Here is a 22,493-nt window from a genome sequence, read left to right on the forward strand (position 1 = left end):
TTTTGTGGAGCACTGATGTGTTGGCATATTATGACTCGTATAGCATATGTTCTCGACTATTTCATCTGCTTCTCGAGCGGGGCAACTGTTTCAGCAGCAGCACCCCCTCTTGGCTGCTTGAAACGTCTCACTTTGACCAGTACCCAGTCCCACCTTAAGCAGAACCTGCATGGATTCCTTCTCTTTGTCCATCTTCATCTCTCACTTCTCTATAATATCTCTATACGACTGTCTCAGTTGAAATGTTCATTCCCACTACACTACATTCGGTTTAGTAAGAACAGAGAGACCTTCCTTCCTTCAACTTACTTCCTGTGTGTACAGGCAATTGGCCAGTGGGGTTAAACCCCAGGGTATGGCCTGTGTGAGTGTATCTGGTCCCTGGGCTGGTGTGTGTTTGTGGCCCTGGCCCTTGGTCCCCTCTCTGTTCCTGGCGAGGCCATGCCGAGCCGTGCCATCCCGACTCACTCCTGCCTGTGGCCAGGAAAGGGGATGACTGCCAGGGGATTGGCGTACTAGGCTTTGTTCCTAACGTACCTGCCTTTTGATACTTACCTCACCTCACAGTTTCTCAGACGTTTCACTGTAAGCCACACTCTGTCATGCTCCATATACACCCGTCCAACAATGCACATAGATAAACCTCTTCTTCCAGAAAAAAACGAGACATATCAAAACCTGAACTCACAACAGAACAGTAAAAAAAACAACAACACTTCCCTAAAATATTTCAGTGATGCCTTTCTCAGTAGAAAGACGCTAGCAAACTACCGAGGCGAGTGACCTCTGAACTCCAGTCAGACAAAATGGCACCACATTCAGAGTCAACACAAACATTGCCCCAGCGTGCGTGCAGCTGCTATCTCACTCAGGGCATGCTGAGCTGCCGATGAGTCTAGTCGGCCACGGAGGAGCAACACTGCCCAGATGCAGTCATGTTGGCATAAGAATGCCTCTGCTGCACGATACCAACAACTTCAGCACTGGCTGCAGATGTGGTGCGCACACACAATCTGGGAAGGGAGTTGCACAACTGAATGCAACCCAAATGTGTCTTCCGCATTTAACCCAACCCCCTCTGAATCAGAGCGAGATGGCGTGCGGCGATAATAGTCATTAATGCGAATTTAATCTCAGATAGCAAATCTTTGCTGCAAAAAATGCACTTTGGATTCATGTACTCAACAAAACACTATTTATAGAGAGCAATAAAGAGACCGCAAAACTAGAAAACTCAACCCCATTCAACTAAACTCAATTCGAACACGCACTCTCACTGCACAAGGAAAATATTGAATCGGACTTATCCCGAAGGCCTGAATAAAGCTCTAGAAGTGTACACTTACATTACATTACGTTTTCGTAATTTAGCAGACGCTCTTATCCGGAGCGACTTACAGTCAGTGCATTCACCTTATTAAGATAGCTAGGATGAGACAACCACGCATCACAGTCATAGTGTACATTTTCCCTTAATAAAGTCATTATCAGGAAAGTTAGTGCTGGTAGGAAAAGACAAGTGCGAGTGCAAAGAAGGCTTGGGTGAAGTCTTCTCCACGTATTTCTGCCAGCCTTGCCCACGGGCCCTTCCTTTCCTCCCACAGGGTTGACACCCACTGGGCACCTCACATTTCCTATCACACACCACTGCTATAAATGTCCATGCATCGCTCTTCACATTGCCCTTCACAGATGCACCGAAACCCCCAACGAACATTAGTCAGACTCCAAGTGTATGAACCCTTTACTTTACACTCCGACACGCTACATTCTCACATCATTCACCTGTGAAGCATTTTATTAACCAAAACAACAACACGCAATGCCACCTTCTCTGTTTTGCATAGTCAACGTTTTCCCTTGATTCGGTTTGGTGGTGTGCTTGACGGCGAGGTCGGTTGCTTAGCTTTTAGATTGAATTTCATGCCCTCTAATTTCAAACTACTTCTTCTGGCACAAATCACCTTATGTAAATGTTTCTGCAAGCAAAGGTTCCAGCCAGATTCTCTAGGAGGCTGTCGCCATGGTAATACAGAGTAGAGTAAACAACTGGAATCGACCGAAAGAAACATTCATCAGTGCCAAAGCTATCTCGTGTGTCATTACCTTTTCGGAATCCGAATGCATGCAATTGACATACAAAAATGTTCATCTTCTGATAGAGATTGTTGGCATTTGACCGCTCAGATTTATACCATGGACAGTATATATAGATGAATAACCTGTGTATCTCTTTGGCCCCCTCCAGTTGTACGGTTACTGCTACCAGGACAGCAATGACATCCAGGACACAGTGACAGCCATTACAGAGCTCGGTAGTCCTCTGGAGATGATCCAACTACTGCAGACCTCTTGGGAGGAACGCTTCAGGGTGAGTGTTACAATGCACGCACACGCACACACACACACACACACACGCACACACACACACACACACTTCACTTAAACACAGACCCTCACTTAAAGCACTACCAGTATTTCATCTAATGCCACATTAACATTAACACTTCTCTTGTGAGCTTCTTGTGCTTCTCTGTCTCTCACTGAACAGAGTGCAAAATGTTTGAGTCAGCAGAGTAGGCTGAATGCTGGTTGGGGTTACTGAGGGACTGAGGGTGGATCACATGCATGAGTGGATACTAAGGCCTTACTGAGCCTCCTGTGACTCAAACCCATTACAGGCTGTCTGAGTGCAGAGCGAATTGGCTGTAGCATTGGCTGGCTTGACTTGGTTTATAGGGACACTACTGGTATAGCAGACGGTATTTCCAGAGCCTGCCCAGTTTCCTGCCTCCCTAGCTTAGCAGCATGGGCCTGTGTGCCACTGGGCCGCAGGGGCTGCTCGGCCTGGTCTGCCGATCACTATCGCCACAGCGCCACACTCTAATTATTCCCTATTGCTTCCTGTGGCCTGGGAGTGTCCACCCGCCTGCCGCACAGAGGATGGAAGAGCTCCAGTGCATGAAATCACCAGCAAGTGCTCTCTACCTCTATTCCTTCCCTGGCTGGCAACACCGGAGGAGATTCCCTGAGACAGGCAGCTCTTCTACTGAGAGACTTCCTTCAACGGAAAAGTGTAGTGATGAATACGGGGCGGGAAAGTTCAGTTGACATTGTTTGCCAAATTCCAAATCGTATAGCTGTAGGAACTTATGGATCTGAAAGGAATGGATAGATATACAAAACATAGAATGGATAGATATACAAAATGTGTTATTAGCTTCACCTTGCCCTCTGAAAGACATCGGGCTTCTTTAAGTGTCTTGGGCTTCCATATCATTTACATCTATCCAATCCTTTCGGATTTGAATAAGTGCCTGGGGGGTAGGGACTAGGGTGTAGGGGCTAGGGGTGGGTTGGGAACTGGGCATGGGGGAGTTAGTTGTAGAGTTCCCGGTGTAACCATTGACACATGCACGGCTCAACACGTCCTTGGATGTGTCATCACTGTCATTTATAACACTACGCACTACGCCCATCTACATGTCATCACACTAGTCTATGACCTCCTAAAGCTTTATTTGTTTCATCATCTTAATCAACACTGTATTTGAGGAGGAGAGGCGAACTTTAGCCCTTTCCTGCAGTCAAATGACCTAGTGGCCTCATGAGTGGAATGTTATTTATATTTTTCATAATTTCCTAATTAATAAACATATATATTTTTTAAATGCCCAAAATCCAGTGTTTCTATGTCAACGGTTTTGTTATAGTTCAGTCTTCTGTGATGTATATAAAGTGTAATATTGGGATGCAAACATTTTTTTTGTCATACATTTCAACTCTATATTGACATGGTACAGGCGTCTTCTTTTTATGCCCATAACCATGTGTGTGAGGTGTATACTTTTGTTTCAAAGCAGATTTGTTTAAGACTACCAAGAAACACTCTGGGTGACAATGATTTAGCCCACTGCAGTAAAAGGTTAACCAAAGTCAGAGCTGTCTCCCTCTCAGAGCTCCATAGTGTAGTTAGACACATCAAATACATCAGCCTTCTGGTAAATACATCGAGGTAACTTTCCACTGATTTCTTGGGCCTTGAATGATAGCCAGAAATTTTTCTAAGCCACTGAAGTAAAAGTGAAATAAATTCCCCCTTTTAAACAGCGACCATGAAATACCTGCTTTTTAAGACTCCTTCCTCGTGCTTGTTCCTTTTTGTAAGTAGGATAGAGACAGCATTCAAATAACTTTCATTTGCACATAAAAATGTTGCTTTTCTCCAAATGGCTCTTAGAGGTTCACTCACTGGATGTGAGGCTCAGTTGGGAAAGGCTTTGTCTACCTTTGAGAGAAACTATGCACTTAAATTTTTTATTTTTTTTGTCTGTGTAACTCGATTTTACCGTAATGCAATATCAGAGCATGAGGTTAGAAATCATTTAAATATTTAAATATTCATTTAAATATTTTTACTTAAAGGTGCAATATGTTTTTACTTAAAGGTGCAATATTTTTACTTAAAGGTGCAATATGCAGAAATGGCTCCGTCATTTCCTGGTTGCAAAAATTTGAATAGTTCACCCCATTTCAATTTATGTGACAATACAAGCAATTTATAGTGTAGAGAATCATTGTACCATCTCAACCGCTGTGAAATATATTTTCAATAACCCAAAATTTTGTATTTTCAGCTGTTTGAAGCTGGTGTACAAAACCGAAAGTAAAAGATGCATAGAAATGGAATGGGAAGCATAGAAATAGCACATATAGAACAGATTTACCTGTTCTTAGACTTGCTTTCAATGAGAAATACAGATCTGTAACTGACATTTCAGCTTTAATATAATAATAATATTTGACTGGAGTATCACCACATACTGTCTATGGATCTTGATGTGTGTGTTCGTGGAGGCATCAGTGTGTTCTGTTTTTGGTTGCTCCTTTGTTTCCCCACAACATAATTATCAGGTATCTTTCCCTCTTCTCACCCAAGATCCTTCCCTTGAAATGTGGAGTGCAAAATGAAAAAAAGAAGCTTTTTTGCAATTCACATGAGACATTAATAGACTCTAGGGAGGCCCGCTGTAAACCCACTGAATTTCAAATGCTCCATTTACCGTAAGTCTGTAGCCATTTCCTGTGAGCGTTGATGAAGGCTTTGATGGCCTCGGCCTGCGGCCCCTGTCAGTGAGACAGACACACCCATGTCCCCCTTAGCCCCTCCCTCACCAACCACTCCCACCCATTAGTCTGTCAACCTTCAGGTCAGGCTCATTTACATGTATGAATATTAGTAACTAATGGCTGAATTCAATCAAACCTGTATTGTAGAATTTAAAATACACAGTAGTACTTTTCACCATGGTCAAACAAAATTACCTATGACTATCAATCAAATCAATCATTTAAAAAAAGAAGATTGCAGACTACGAAAAGTTTGTAAGCAAAGACACTGCAACAATCCTATGACTAGTCTGATTAAATTCCAGCTTTAGCCTCATCATTGTACACAGGGAAGGACGCACATTGAAATGTGGACTATGACCCAGCATTTCAGCATAGTGTGACATAGTATTGCATCCCTCCAGCACTACTCTTCCTTCACTAGGTTAAGAAAGAGACTTCCTTCACGCCTCAGTGCTCTGAGTCCGACCTCTCCCACTTACTAATAATCCACAGTACATTAAAAAACGATTTTGTCTCGCCTGAAAATAAATGAGCTGTTCAGCTCATCCTCTTCACCTCTTTTGTCTCTCTCCGTCTCAATCCCCCTCTCTGTGTGGTTTATAGTATCTCTTCTATAGGTCTCAATCCCCCTCTCTGTGTGGTTTATAGTATCTCTTCTATAGGTCTCAAGTCCCCTCTCTGTGTGGTTTATAGTATCTCTTCTATAGGTCTCAATCCCCCTCTCTGTGTGGTTTATAGTATCTCTTCTATAGGTCTCAATCCCCCTCTCTGTGTGGTTTATAGTATCTCTTCTATAGGTCTCAATCCCCCTCTCTGTGTGGTTTATAGTATCTCTTCTATAGGTCTCAATCCCCCTCTCTGTGTGGTTTATAGTATCTCTTCTATAGGTCTCAATCCCCCTCTCTGTGTGGTTTATATTATCTCTTCTATAGGTCTCAACTCTCTCCGTCTCAATCCCCCTCTCTGTGTGGTTTATAGTATCTCTTCTATAGGTCTCAACTCTCTCCGTCTCAATCCCCCTCTCTGTGTGGTTTATAGTATCTCTTCTATAGGTCTCAAGTCCCCCTTTCACATGTCCTCTTGCTACTCTCAGCCCTTACCCTTGCCCCCTGGACACACACAATGAGAGAGGGACACACACACACACACACACACACACACACACACACACACACACACACACACACACACACGCACACACACACACACACACACACACACACACACACACACACACACACACACACACACACACACAGGGTCCTCTCAGGGATTTAGAGAATTACCACATAAAGAAAGTGCAGTTGCTTGCATAAACAATGAGTTGAATGGGTTGCAAACGATGTGATGTAAATGTGTGTTAACGTTTGATTTCTCTCTCTCTCCCCCTCTCTTTTTATCTCTTCTCTCTCTCTCCTCTCTCTCTCTCCTCTCTCTCTGCTGTAGATTTGTCTGAGTCTGGTACGTCTTCTCCACTACCTGGCCCACTCTCCTCTAGGCTCTGTCACCCTGCTGGACTTCAGACCACGCCAGTTTGTCTTGGTGGCGGGCGAGCTCAAAGTCACCGACCTGGACGACGCCAGCACCGAGGAGGCCCCTTGCTCACCCTCCTCCACCTCAGACTGTGTCATGGAGTTTCCCGCCCGCAACTTCACCCTCCCCTGCAGCAGAGGGCGCTGCCTGGGCATCAACGAGAAGCGCAATCTCTACAACGCCTATAGGTGAGGAGCAAGCGTTTGGCCATTTGACAGAAGAATCAAGACCCCCGCCATTTTAGAGGATCATCCAAGTAGTTCAGCGAAGGCTGGTGGGGAAGGAGTTATCCGAGGATTGGTCGGGTTCATTGCGTTTCAGCCATGACAATGAGTGCCTCCTTCGATTTTAGCGGCCACCAACCTCCTCTGAATTAGTTACGTCGTCGTATGATGAGAGTTAGGGGAGCATAAAATAAAAATAATTACCTAGTCGGGTAAACACTCCAAACAGCCTACCTGACCGCTCGGAGGTGTCTGCATGGTCCTTAAGCACACCGGGGCCTCGTTTTGTATCACATTCCAATTATAAAACTGGGGGGGGGACAAAAATGCCATTTCAGAATGTGGGGGTGGATTTGTTGGAGTCTAAGGAAACTTGGCTGTGGTGTTTGAAACGGCGTTGATTTTGATTTCCAGGTTCTTTTTCACCTACCTGCTGCCTCACAGTGCCCCGCCCTCTCTAAGACCCCTACTGGACAAGATAGTTAACTCCACAGGTGAGTGCCCACTGGGCACAGACGTCAGTTCAACTTACATTTTTTGTATATACACTTCATTGAGTTGTCAACTAACGTGAACTTTGAACCACGTCATTGGAGGGGGTGAAAGAAATACCCCAAATCCTGAAATTCCCGTACATTGATGACTTTTTGAAAATCAAATCAGTTTTCCACATTGATTCAACGTGATCACACTTTTTGTTGTTGTTGAAATGATGTGGAAACAACCTTGATTCAACCCATTTGTGCCTAGTGGGTGTTTGTTCTCTCTCTCTTTCTAGTTCTCACTAGTTCCTGTTTAGTTTAGGGATTAAGCCACTTTAGCTACCAGTATACCTAGTCTGCCTCAGTGCTCTCTACGTTATCTGCTTCAGCTGGATCCCCTTCTATCCACCCTGCCCTCTCTTTATCTCTCTCTCCCTTTCTCTTTGCTTCCCCCTCTCTCTACCCTTCCCTCTTCCATTCTCCCCTCCCTCCTCCTTATCTGGCTTATCCTCAGGTTAATGGTATGTCAGCCGGGTGGTTGAGATCTGTTTTTCTGGGACACAACAGGCCGTGAAGGCGCAGGCCGCGTGGGCGGGCGGTGTGTGTCTCTGTCTGCGTGCACGTGTGTGTGCATGCATCTGTGTGTTTGTGAGTGTGTGCGCGAACTGGGGGATGAGTCAGGTGATCTTATCTCTCCCAGTCAGCCTATCAGACAGACAGCTTCACGACCTCTGAGCAGCTTTTCCTTTAAGGCAGGGGTTCTCAAACGTTTTGGGGCCAGGAACCCCTTTTGTGATAGCCAATTCATCAGGGACCTCCTCATAATTAGAACAAAACTCGAGTGAGATTTTTTTGTTGTGCATAAAATTATTTTTACTAAGACTTTACTATGACTTTTGGAATCCATGGCCTGATGAACCAAGTCTCGAGCTACGGGAAGGAACAATTAAAAGGCACGCCTCTTGGCATCGGAGAGATCATTTTTCAGTTTTGAAGCAAATGTCCTGCGATTCTACACATTTTGTCATGGGGTAGAGAGATTTTTTTGTTGTTGCAGCTTGAAAGCTAATATGCTGCAATTCTACACATTTTGCCATAAGGCAGAGTGAAAAAGTTTCAGTTTTATTTAAACCTTAAATTACAGTGCATTATGAAAAAAAAAAAATTGTTGAGGAATTCACAAAGTTTTGAGTGCATAATTGGTGTGGACACCAATATCCCTGTGAGCTTCCCAGGCCCATGTTGCCCAGGGTTAAGAACATACATTTTAGATTAATATTACATTATATTGTCTTGTATTACACCCTTTAAACCAATTCCAAAATTGGTTTAATCTGTTGTTGTCAGTAGTAATGTTCTTTTTTGAATATTTCTGATCTGGCTGCGGACCCCCTGCAGTACCTCCGCAGACCCACTTTAAGAACCCCTGCTATAAGAATAGCCAACACAGGCACTGCCCCATGTCCCTTGACGTTCAAAGACTGAGCTGTGCCTGTTTTGTTTGTGCTATTGCACCCTAGTTTCAACCAGTTTTTGGTTCAATTGCATGCTTTAATGTCTGTATAACAATGAGTCCTAACCTTGTCATGTGGAATTTTTTGTTTGAAGGTGTAGAGTTTAAACTGTGTTGCACTATCTGAATGTTTCTTCCTGTGTTGGTTTCAGGAGAGCTGATATGGGGGATAGATGAGACACTACTTCAGTTGGAGGAAGTGTTGCACCTGTACAGAAATGGATTTTACCTACAGAACAGCACACAGACGCACAGAGCAGGTACATATGCATGCAAACACAAATACATACATACAGTACACACACGCACAGGCACACACGCATACACACTGTCATACCACAGCAGATCCAGTACATCATTCCTCTGTTCCCATGCATTCCTGTGTATGATAACAGTCTAATGTAATTAAACCCAGCAGTGAATCCTACACACACACACTGTGCTAGATATCAGCTCATACGGTAATATAGTTACATAACTGGCTGTCTCCCCTGGACTTTCTGTGTCCTGGACTACCCCTTTCAGTTGGCTATATGTCTGGGCTACTGGCTTTTATCCCCTCGACTGACACACTAATGCCCATGTCTGGGGTTGGAACCGCCACATAACAGACTGGAGGGCCCATGAAGATGGCCATATATGGACTGCCCTTAGAGGGGCTGGTGTGTGTGTGTGTGTGTGTGTGTGTGTTTGTGTGTGTGTGTGTGTTTGTGTGTGTAGGTGAGTACACCTAGAGGCCCAGGGGGGTGAAGTAAGGAGAGAAAGGGGGGTCTGATCAGATATGCTCCGGACAAATGGAATGAGATTAAAAAGATTACACTTCATACAACGGGAGGAAACTCAGTGGGGGATGGGAGAGACTCACAGCTCTGCTAATCCCAGGGTGCATTTGGGGGGGGGAGGTTAGACTGAGTGAGCTCTCCCTCTCTCCCGCTCAGTTCACATTTACTGTATGTTCGAAAGCTTTCCTTCTCTATCCTTTCACCTTTCTCCATTCCTCTATCTGGAGGCGTCAGCTTTCACGTTCTAATGTTCACTTGGTGTCCCTTGCTCTTCTTCATTTACTTTCACATGTTCTTTTTCTCTCCATTCCTTCGTGTCGAATCGCCTCCCTCCATTGGCAGTGTAAAGCAGATTCAGACAGTTGTTGACTGACGAGTGCTCGCAGCCCAAGGGCCGAACACAACTGGGTCTGCTTAGCTATTCACAAAGAGACTGCTGCTCCAGTAGGCCTCTCACTCCCCAGTCCCCACCTTGAGCTCCTCTCTCACTGACACGGAACAAAAGTGCTGTGGTTTCTCTCACTCTGACTATAACTATTACACAGGAACACTGGTAGGGTCTTTCTCAGTGGCTACCCAGCTATCACATTTGGTTCCTTGGAAGTTGGGGGAACGTATGCTTTTGGTTTCACATTGGTTGTGGGGACAAAGCCATTAATTTACTGACCGATAAAACGGAATGTTTTTAAAACGTTCTGAGAACAGAAGTGACAATTTTGCCTTTTCTGGGAACGTTATTTTTAGGTTGCCAGGAGGTTCTGAAAATGTTTTACTCTGGTTCCTTGAACGTTTTCCGGTGAGGTTTTATTAATGCTCTGAAAACTTAATTCTAGGTTATTTGGAGGTTTTTTAATAACCCAGAATAGTTCAAGAAAGTTAACTTTTTTGAACTCACAGGTAGGACACATAGAAATTCATTTCCTTAGGCATCATGCAAACACATTTTTATTTGTACATGACATCAGTGAGATTCAAACCTATAATCTTCTGTTCTCTATCCATGTAATTAGTACACTGCGCCACCAGGATGGAGCTAGCATGCCATGATTTTACGCTGTTCATTTTAGTCTATTCAAACATACCCCATTTCAAATGAAACAAGCGATCATTAAGATCAAGATTAAGATAATTTCCTTATGGTTTTTATGGACATTTGTGTATTTTCTCAGAACATGAATTTAAATAGAACCATGAGGAAACCTGTAGGAAAACGTTATGCTGAAGTACTGACATTCCCACAGAAGAACGTTGCTTCTTAACGTTCTTGGAACAATTTGAGAGCATGACTTTGAATAGAACCATGAGGGAACCTGTAGGAAACGTTATGCTGAAGAACTGAAATTCCCACAGAAGAACGTTGTTTCTTAACATTATTTGAACTATTTGAGAACATTCCCAATGCCAAACCAGTTGGAGAACATTCCTAGAACCTTTAGGAAATGTTCTGTTAAAGTAATGAAATACAGAGAAACTGAGAATGTTCCAACTATCCTGCACCATTCCCAGAAAGTTGTGGGAAAGTTGTATGTAGGGCTGTTGCGGTGACCGTATCACTGCTACACCTGAAGGCAGTCAAATTCTACGTGACCGTTTAGTCACGGTAATTAGGCTTCTCCAAGCTCTGATGCTGCTGCTGGTCATTAGTAGCCTACCAAACTTGCTAACTGCCTGGCACTCAGCACTCTCTAATCATTTTGACATCAATGCAAATGTAATCGGAAATCTAATCAAACACTTCATGAGAGGCCATGAGCTCATGGAAAACAGTTGATGGCCTCTATTAAAAATAGGAGGATTCCATCAGCTTTCTATACGCTAGGCCTACTATATTTATTTCTCAACTTTCCTAATATTAAGCACATTGCTTCTATTTACAACAGGAGTATAGCCTACCTGGCTGGCATGAAAATAAACCATGGGAAAAGCATCCTCCATTCGCTATTTAAGTGCAGAGATGACATGTATTTTTTTCCCCTGCCCCTGTTTCGAAACATAAGCATGATAATGGTCCGTTCTAAATCTATTATTTAGTATATGTAAAGACAAGATTCATTCAAGAATAGTCTGATGGATGACAATATTAGCATATCACTTGTGAATTATATATTATCACTTGCGAATGATGACCAGCGTAAGGCAAGAAACTATGCCTTTTTTTGTGACTTTATCGAATCATAGCCGCACACCTCATGTAGCCTAGACCATAGGCCTATATGTTTTGATAAGGTTTGTACCACAACTAAAGTGGCCAAATAACTTCTTAAAATTAAGCACATTAATCCACTTTACAAGGGGTGTAGAGCCTAACTGGCATACATAAGCAGCGTGTGAGTTTCAAGTTTGGGGAAGATCATTTTCACCTTAACAATCCACCTTTATAATAAAAACATTACATGCATAATCACATTTGTAGTCACTTTTGCTAATCATGTTTTCACGATTATAGCCTACTCCCTTGTGTTTGCGCTTATAATGTGAATAAATAGCCTAATAGTTTGTCAACATTTTAAGCTAAACGTTCTGATCTGTTGCGTCAGCCTCAATGTTTGAAAAAGGTATTTGATGCTAGTGGTTGTATTAATTTGGGATCTATCGCATCCCACAACTGTCCCAGACTATGTTTGGAATATTTATTTCTCCCACAGAATAGGTCAACCTTTGTACTATGGGGGATAGTAGATTGACATGGGCTAGTGCTTTTGCTGTTCGTTAGGCCTAATCATCTTGTTGGCTGACGAAAAGTAAATGTGGACAGTTCTTCCAATATCTTCAATATGCACCTCGGAATTGGATAAGGATGCGCGCAGTTGCATTCCCGATGTGTCTGTCTTCACTTGTAGCCCATGAGAAAGACCTGTACACGTGATGGGGAGCCATGTGAGTGAGAGGTGCTTCGGGGCAACCCACAGGGAGAAGGGCTGCAAAAGGCATGGATTTTTTGGGGGTGCATTACGGCCACACAAAGGGGATGCCACCGGGAAATTCTCAAAATGTGAATGAAAGACTGATGAAGTGTGTACAGTTGGCGCAAAAAAACTAAGCAGAGCTCATGCCTTTCAAGTGACTTTTTTCAAATCGTCATTAGAATGTCATCATGCAGCCTTACAATGTATTAAAAATCAAAACATATAGCCCAACGTTTGTAAAACAACTAAAGTTACATTAATAACTCTAAATTAAGCATATTGGAATACCTATTTATTTTTTAACCGCTCAACACAGAATAGCCACATGTGCGCACTCCCTCAAATTGTTTGGAGAAAATATCCTTTCTATTTTATTCAGCTTTGTTAAATTGTATTCTTCATACTATAAAATAATATTAAATAAAGCTACGGAATTCTAAGCAAATCTTTTCTACTAAATGAACTAGTGTAGCCCACAGCCATATGGCATAGCCAGATCAGGACCTAACATAAGGACAACTCAGAGTATCTTATTCTGTTCTTCTGAAATATACTATATTTTCTTCATATCATGTTTCTTTAGATCTGTCTAAAATAAATAATGGATTTATTATGAAGGTGTAGGCTACATTACATGGATTTATTAGACTTTCTAAAATGTAGATGTTCGAAAGGTCTGCATCAGTGGCTTGAGGTGGAAGCCAGGAGGTGCTAAATGTGTATATGTTAATTAACGGTCAATTACCATGAGACTGACAGTTATTTGCTTGACAATCACCAGCTGATGAAATTTCGTGACCGCCACAGCCCTAGATGTATACAAACTAACCATAGGACAACCACACTCTCACCAAGCTCTAAGAAACATATGGTTCTCGGAACGTTATGTGTTAGCTGGGGAAGTGTTCGCCCATGCAGGGCTTCCCTGTGGAATGTGCCCTTGCATCATGTGATTTTTCTGCAATTACACACAGGGACATGCCTACTTCCTTGCGCCCTCCTTCCCTTCATTCCTCTATCCCTCCCCTTCCCTCTCCCTGTAATGCCATTCCTGAAGCTTTTAAGTCCTGCATTTGCAGAAATCGAGAGCTACGTTAAGCTTTAATTATGGACATAAAGTGAACGATAGTTGTAGTTATTGATTGTCTGCTGCCACGCATGCAGGGGCCAGCTTGTGTGTGTGTGTGTGTGTGTGTGTGTGTGTGTGTGTGTGTGTGTGTGTGTGTGTGTGTGTGTGTGTGTGTGTGTGTGTGTGTGTGTGTGTGCGCGTGTGCGTATGTGTACCTCCACATAATAAATCGCGGACAGGTTGTCTGGAGAGACATACTGTCCTGCCCCCCCCCCCTCCATTTAAAGGCCATCTTTCTTCCTCGACTTCAAACAGGCGTGTAAACCCTCCCTGTAAATCTCCAGGACTACTCCTGGTCCAGCCAGGCATGACACTTTAAAAAAAAATAAGAGTAGTAGAGAAACATAGTAGGTAACGGAGAGAGAAAGTGAAAGAAAGAGAAAGTTGGACTCAATGATTCATGCTTCATAGGCTGGGAGGCTTTAAAGGAGCGGGGGTACTTGCTTTGAAGCTGCCCTTCTCATTAGGCCCATTGTCACAGTCCTGTGAAGCTTAGTTAAACCCACAGAAGATAGGAAAAGTGAATCCTGATTGTGTAGGGGAAGTACAGATGCTCAAACTGCTTCATGTACAGCATGAATACTGTCTCAGTTCAAATTAAAACCTATAGGTTATTGAAATAGTGATTTATTTGCTGATTCATGGAGCCATACTAACCAGTACACACATATATACATTAATTATCATACACATACAGTGCCTTCGGGAAAGTATTCAAACCCCTTGACCTTTTTCACATTTTGTTACGTTACAGCTTTATTCTAAAATGTATTAAATTGTTTATTTCCCTCATCAATCTACACACAATACCCCAAAATGACAAAGCGCACAGTTTTTTTTTCTTCCTAATTTATTAAACAAAAAAACTGAAATTTCACATTTCCATAAGTATTCAGACCCTTCACTCAGTACTTTGTTCAAGCACCTTTGGCAGCGATTACAGCATGGATTCTTCTTGGGTATGACGCCACAAGCGTGGCACACCTGTATTTGGGTAGTTTCTCTCATTCTTCTCTGCAGATCCTCTCAAGCTCTGTTAGGTTGGATGAGGAGTTGATGCACAGATATTTTCAGGTCTCTACAGAGATGTTCTATCGGGTTCAAGTTCGGGTCACACAAGGACATTCAGAGACGTGTCTCCTGCGTTGTCTTGGCTGTGTGTTTAGGGTCATTGTCCTGTAGGAAGGTGAACCATCGCCCCAGTCTGTCCTGAGCGCTCTGGAGCAGGTTTTCATCAAGGATCTCTCGATACTTTGCTCTGTTAATCTTTCCCTCGATCCTGACTAGTCTCTCAGTCCCTGCCGCTGAAAAACATCCCCACAGCATGATGCTGCCCCCACCATGCATCGCCGTAGGGATGGTGTCAAGTTTCCTCCAGACGTGACGCTTGGCATTCCGGCCAAAGAGATCCATCTTTGTTTCATCAGACCAGAGAATCTTGTTTCTCATGGTCTGAGAGTCTTTATGTGACTTTTGGCACACTCCACGCGGGCTGTCATGTGCCTTTTACTGAGGAGCGGCTTCCGTCTGGCCACTCTACCATAAAGGCCATAAAGGCCTGATTGGTGGAGTGCTGCAGAGATGGCTGTCCTTCTGGAAGGTTCTCCCATCTCCACAGAGGAACTCTGGAGCTCTGTCAGAGTGACCATCGGGTTCTTGGTCACCTCCTTGACCAAGGCCCTTCTTCCCCGATTGCTCAGTTTGGCCGGGCAGCCAGCGCTAGGAAGAGTCTTGGTGGTTCCAAACTTCTTCCATTTAAGAATGATGGAGGCCACTGTGTTCTTGGGGACCTTCAATGTTGCAGAAATGTTTTGGTACCCTTTCCCAGATCTGTGCCTCAACACAATCCTGTCTCAGAGCTCTACGGACAATTACTTTGACCTCATGGGTTGGTTTTTGCTCTGACATGCACCGTCAACTGTGGGACCTTATATAGACAGGTGTGTGCCTTTCCAAATCGTGTCCAATCAATTGAATTTACCACAGGTGGACTCCAATCAAGTTGTAGAAACATCTCAAGGATGATCAATGGAAACAGGATGCACCTGAGCTCAATTCCGAGTCTCATAGCAAAGGGTCTGAATATTTATGTAAATTTGGTATTTGTTATTTATTTTTAATACATTTGCAAAAATGTCTAAAAACCTGTTTTCGCTTTGTCATTATGGGGTATTGTGTGTAGATTGCTGAAAAAATATGAATATTTAATCCATTTTAGAATAAGGCTATAAAGTAACAAAATGTGGAAAAAGTCAGGGGGTCTGAATACTTTCCCAAGGCACTGTACATGCATGCACAAGCATGTAAGCACACACATACAAGCACACACAGGCGCACACATGCACTCACACACACATGTACGTGCACACACACACACACGGCTATCTTGCTGACTGGACTGTGTAGAGTGTGGTTTCTAGCCATTAGACCACAGTGTAATCATAGCCATTTGGGATGAGACAGAGGAAAACCTCACTATTAGCATCCAAAGATCAGCATAACAATGGCCGGTAATCATAGTCAGTTATGTTTCTAACCACTAGAAAAAGTAGCACAGAACAATTGTGTTTTATTTGACTAAACTTCGTGAGAATGACAATTGCCACACATCAATCAAGCTACATATGTCGGATCTTAATTTGATCACCCTGTCGCAGGAGAACTTTCAGGGAATTTAAAACTTGTTGTGTATTTGAGGTTTAAAAAGGCTTCTGAAGTTTGTAATTTCCCCTTAGAAATTTCAGACTTGATTTTCCCTCACAAAAAAATGTATCAACCCCTACAAAAATGTCCATTAATATAATCCACATAATAATTCACATTTACTGTTGCTGCAGGATTATTTTCCTGCTGTAGAAAACTACATAAGACCCTAGCACACTAAAATCCAGAGCATGACTGTGTTGTTCTGTGCATATTCCAAGGCATCATATACATTGTTGAAGTCTTATCATTCAAACTACTTACTGATACTTGTATACGGTTAGTTGCATCTAAGTTGCAAAGACTGTTCCACAGGTAGCCATGCACTCAATATTATCTTTTCCATCTCAGATCCAGCTAACCATGTCTGGTCGGGCTTAATCAGTAATGTATTCTGGTTATACAGTATGTCTATGTAGTTATTGTTCCATGTGAGAACACTCTGAGAAATAAGACTTGCTCTACTGAGCATGAAACCCAGGACACAAAACAGGCTATTCTAATAGAGAAAAAGACTTTGAATTTGTACAACATACAGCTATTAACAGTTGGCTACCAGCAGTAGTTTGGTATGGGCCTTGGCAAAGGAAAACTATTTCATTCTATTGACTTTACTGTTCATTTGTTTCATATTTTAGATTTATGTTTTTGCTTTTATTTATTGTTCGTCGACAAACTTACAGTTGAAGTCGAAAGTTTACCTACACGAAGGTTGGAGTCATTAAAACTTGTTTTTCAACCACTCCACAAATGTCTTGTTAACAAACTATAGTTTTGGCAAGTCGGTTAGGACATCTACTTTGTGCATGACACAAGTCATTTTTCCAACAATTGTTTACAGACAGATTATTTCACTTATAATTCACTGTATCACAATTCCAGTGGGTCAGAAGTTTACATACACTAAGTTGACTGTGCCTTTAAACAGCTTGGAAAATTCCAGAAAATTATGTCATGGCTTTAGAAGCTTCTGTTAGGCTAATTGACATCATTTGAGACAATTGGAGGTATACCTGTGGATGTATTTCAAGGCCTACCTTCAAACTCAGTGCCTCTTTGCTTGACATCATTTGAAAATCAAAAGAAATCAGCCAAGACCTAAACAATTTTTTTGTAGACCTCCACAAGTCTGGTTCATCCTTGGGAGCAATTTCCAAATGCCTGAAGATACCACATTCATGATGTACAAACAATAGTACGCAAATATAAACACCATGGGACCACGCAGCCGTCATACCGCTCAGGAAGGAAACGTGTTCCGTCTCCTAGAGATGAACGTACTTTGATGCAAAAAGTACAAATCAATCTCAGAACCACAGCAAATGAACTTGTGAAGATGCTGGAGGAAACAGGTACAAAAGTATCTATATCCACAGTAAAAAGAGTCCTATATCGACATAACCTGAAAGGCCACTCAGCAAGGAAGAAGCCACTGCTCCAAAACCGCCATAAAAAAAGCCAAACTATGGTTCGCAACTGCACATAGGGACAAAGATCTTACTTTTTGGAGAAATGTCCTCTGGTCTTTGGCCATAATGTCCATCATTATGTTTGGAGGAAAAAGGGGGAGGTTTGAAAGCCGAAGAACATCATCCCAACCGTGAAGCACGGGGGTGGCAGCATCATGTTGTGGGGGTGCTTTTCTGCAGTAGGGACTGGTGCACTTCACAAAATAGATAGCATCATGAGGGGGGGGCAAATTATGTGGCTATATTGAAGCAACATCTCAAGACATCAGTCAGGAAGATAAAGCTTGGTCGCAAATGGGTCTTCCAAATGGACAATGACCCCTCACCATACTTCCAAAGTTGTGGCAAAATGGCTTAAGGACAACAAAGTCAATGTATTGGAGTGGCCATCACAAAGCCCTGACCTCAATCCTATAGAACATTTGTGGGCAGAACTGAAAAAGCGTGTGTGAGCAAGGAGTCCTAGAAACCTGACTCAGTTACACCAGCTCTGTCAGGAGGAATGGGCCAAAATTCACCTAACTTATTGTGGGAAGCTTGTGGAAGGCTACCCGAAACGTTTGACCCAAGTTAAACAATTTAAAGGCAATGCTACCAAATACTAATTGAGTGTATGTGAACTTCTGACCCAACTGGGAATGTGATGAAAGAAATAAAAGCTGAAATAAATCATTCTCTCTACAATTATTCTGACATTTCACATTCTTAAAATAAGGTGGTGATCCTAACTGACCTAAGACAGGGAACTTTTACTAGGATTAAATGTCAGGAATTGTGAAAAATTGAGTTTAAATGTATTTGGCTAAGGTGCATGTAAACTTCCAACTTCAACTGTATATTGTTAGTGGATCCTCAGGGGAACTCTGAATCTGGTTAAAACAATCTTGATCTTTTTTTCATTCACTCTATTATACAATTTGATGAAAGTTATGTTACTATATTGCCATGGTAAATGTACATTTAAATTGCAACTGCTTAGGTCTACACATGTATTACATCGAAATGTAATCTCATTTGATTTGTATGTTTTAAATCAATCGCCCTTTTCTATTTTAGGGATCCTGAGTAACGCAGCGGTCTAAGGCACTGCATAGCAGTATTAGAGGCGTCACTACAGACCCGGGTTCGAATCCGGGCTGTATCACAACCGGCCATGATCAGGAGTCCCATAGGTCGGTGCACAATTGTCCCAGCGTCGTCTGGGTTAGGCTGGGGAAGGCCGTCATTGTAAATAAAAATTTGTTCTTAACTGACTTGCCTAGTTAAATAAAGGTTAAAAAAAATATATGTACAGTATTTCTAATCATATTTTAAAGTGGTCCCATTTAAGATTTAGGATTAGAATGATTAAAACAGAGAAGACAAATAGAGAGAAGAGAAAGAATTGTAGAGGTATTCTAGTGTGGTCCTCATTCCTGGGCCCTTCACATCACTCTCCCTTTAGTATCTCTCTCTCCCCCCTCTCTCTCTTCTGCTCTCTCTGTCACTCCTGAGTTCAGTCTGCCTAGGGTCGCGGTTGCCGTGGCAACCATTGTAGAAAAGCGGCCTTTACAATGTGTGTCAGACAGTTAGTGGGGCAAAGGGAGGGTGAGAGAGGAGAAGGGGAGTGTGTGTGTGTGTGTGTGTGTGCGTGTGTGTGTGTGTGTGTGGGGGGGGGGGGGGGGGGGGGGTGGCGTCGAGGATCACAGAAGACATGTCAGCCTCTCACTCCTCAATAGCTCCATGACACTCCCTCTGACAGAGAGACAAAACAGAGCCCCCACGCTTACACAATGACCTACCTCATTACACGCGTGCAGGACCCTCAGTGCATCTACACCCTGCCAGTGACAGACACACACACACGCACACACGCACACCCTTCCTTGCTAACTAAATTCCTTCTCCTCTCCAGACTATAAGCGTGTAGTGGATGCCTCTATTCCTGGGGAGAACTACCGCTGCTGGCCATCCTATCAGCACGATGGATGTCTGCTGTCAGTCTACAGCATCACAGAGGCTATTGGTGTATGTGAGAGCCACGCCCAGTGCCGAGCATTTGTACTGACCAATCAGACAACCTGGACAGGTAAGAGTTAAATGAATGTGTTCACGCCACAGTGTTATCATTGTATTGCACACACACACACACACACACACACACACACACACACACACACACACACACACACACACACACACACACACACACACACACACACACACACTTAATTGGAGAGCAGTCTGAAGGGAGCACATCAGCATGGCAATCACTAATCGTTATTGAACCAGGCCAGCACTTTCACATTAATTCTCTTCACTCTTCATCCTCTCCTCCCCTGTCATACAGTATATCTCTCACCGCAGTTCTTTCTTTTCAGTCTTTTTCCATTTTTTGTACATCTCTGGCATTGTACGATTGTCATCGCATTCATGCAATTAACCAATAATACATTGTAGAAGGGAAGCACGTGCTAGGGTACATTCTGCTCATTTAACATAATGTCTTCAACTTTACGGTCTCTCCTACTTTTCTACTTTTTATTCGCGAGTTTACTTTTTTTCTTCTTCTCTGTCTACAGGTCACCAGCTTGTATTCTTCAAGACGGGCCCTGCCAGTCTAAACTCTGCCAAGGGACGGGTCACCTACGTCAGAGTGGGCAGCTGAACCAAAGGAGAGGGAGCAGACTTAACTACCAAACCTTCCTCTGATTGGCTAACCTAATCCTGGGGCGGGCCCTCACGGCATAGTGAGCCACCCCATTGGATGGGTCAGACAGAGGGAGTGTAAGATGGATCCTAGACCACACCCTCCAGTGTGAACCTCCACGGGCCGTAAAGAAGGCTAAACCAAACCAGCTCCTGCTGAAGTGCAATAATAACTCAAGGAGAACATTTATCGTAACATAGATGTTGATGATCTGTCCTCAAATTCAATGTTTAAACGTGACTCTTTTTCAGTTGTGCAGGCTTTTAGCTCAGGGTATGCTGAGGTTACCTTCCTAGCTGAGAGGGGTGAGAATGTATCCCTGTGGTCAGATGCCCCTCCTGTGCCCCCTAAACTACCTTCACATATCTGGTCAAAAGGATCTCCTTCTGGTACTGTAGAGTGTTTAATCATTGTTCTGTGAAGGTTTCGAAGGCGGCCTCAATACGAACCATCAGCCAACCATCAAACAATCGGAAAGGTACTCAACAAACATATCCGAAAAAACGTCCAAATTAGGGTTGGGTTCGATCTGTATCGCTGAAGGTCAGTGTTATAGCGTGATTTAAATTTAAAGGTAATGTTCCCGCGTGAGCGAAGATTGCATTCCCGGTAAAAGCTGCGCATGTTGGCTCAATAGGAAATGACCTTTACATTTCGTTTGTGCAATGTGACGTTTTAGCGATACAGACTGAATCGAGCCCTAGGACTAGTTCAATAGTTCGTCTTCATGCAATGTTCAGGCTTTATTCTAGGTGGAAACAAAGGTATTGGCAAAGGACTGATGTCCCAGTGTTACTGTGACGTCTTAATCAGTGAATAAGCTCTTGTTTTTTTATTCTCTGACGCTGAGCGTTGCTAAGACTTTCTCCCTCCTTCCTGACCCTGTCTCTCTTTCTCTATTTCCTTTCCCTTCCTCTGTCTTGTGTTAGATCGACAGCACTTTCGATTAAGTCAAACAGGGGTTCTCTGTGCTTTCAAAAAGCAACTCAATAAGTGATTGATTTCCACGTCTTAGTGGCTGAAGAATCTGTTCTTATAGAACAGAGGATTGTAACAGCTGAGTTATCAGATCAAATATCTTTTATTTCAATCCTATGTTGATGAAAACAAAGAAATTGTTCTCGTATGGGAAAATCACAGACTTATTTTGAATATTGTGTCATTGCTGATTTTGCATGTTGACCAAATGTAATGTAGTGTAGTGACCTCCTTGAGAGGGTCACTTTTTTGATCATGTTGTATTTATTGAGGACCGTGTGTGTTGGCTCCTGTCCCACTCCTGGGTCGCATTCATTAGGCACCAAACGGAAGAAAAGGGACTAAACTTGTCCAATAAGAAATTCAAATTTTCGTTTTCTGTTGCAAAACGCTTTGCAATGGTTTGCCCTAATGAATATGACCCTGGGTTTAGAGCAAACACAGCAGGAAGTAATCTCCATCTATTCTAATTTCCTAAGGAAATGTGACATGAACCTTTAGATAAATAATCAGACAAGTATCAAAAGAGCTCTTGCTTTCAGTGAAAGCAGAACATTGTGGAAAAAAATTACCAAAAGTGAATTCTACAAAAGCTTTAACACTGTGTAGGCTGTTCATTGATGTATATAATGATGATAATGATGAGATGGCTATTTTTATATGGAAAAATACAAAACTTGTGGCAAATGAGACGTGTGTGTGTGTGTGTGTGTGTCTCTCTGTCTCTCTCTCTCTGTGTGTGTCTCTCTGTGTGTGTGTGTGTGTGTGTCTCTCTCTGTGTGTGTGTGTGTGTGTGTCTCTCTCTCTCTCTGTGTGTGTGTGTGTCTCTCTCTGTGTGTGTGTGTCTCTCTGTGTGTGTGTGTGTGTCTCTCTCTCTCTGTGTGTGTGTGTGTCTCTCTCTCTGTGTGTGTCAGTGATGATTTGAGTTACAGATCTTTTTATTTAATTACAG

General features: G+C 42.9%; 1 protein-coding gene across 1 annotated transcript in view; it reads left to right on the forward strand.

The window, feature by feature from the left end:
• The window catches only part of pkdcca (protein kinase domain containing, cytoplasmic a), a 35,091-nt gene extending 12,860 nt beyond the window's left edge, over positions 1 to 22,231 (forward strand). The window contains exons 2-7 of the mRNA XM_029753063.1: positions 2,249 to 2,371; positions 6,580 to 6,854; positions 7,305 to 7,384; positions 9,038 to 9,145; positions 19,769 to 19,942; positions 20,436 to 22,231. Coding sequence (XP_029608923.1) covers positions 2,249 to 2,371; positions 6,580 to 6,854; positions 7,305 to 7,384; positions 9,038 to 9,145; positions 19,769 to 19,942; positions 20,436 to 20,521 — 846 coding nt within the window. The 3' untranslated portion in view covers positions 20,522 to 22,231. The remainder of the gene's footprint in view (positions 1 to 2,248; positions 2,372 to 6,579; positions 6,855 to 7,304; positions 7,385 to 9,037; positions 9,146 to 19,768; positions 19,943 to 20,435) is intronic.
• The last annotated feature ends 262 nt before the right edge of the window (positions 22,232 to 22,493 follow it).

The sequence above is a fragment of the Salmo trutta genome, chromosome 5, assembly GCF_901001165.1.
Source record: "Salmo trutta chromosome 5, fSalTru1.1, whole genome shotgun sequence".
Taxonomy (NCBI): Eukaryota; Metazoa; Chordata; class Actinopteri; order Salmoniformes; family Salmonidae; genus Salmo; species Salmo trutta.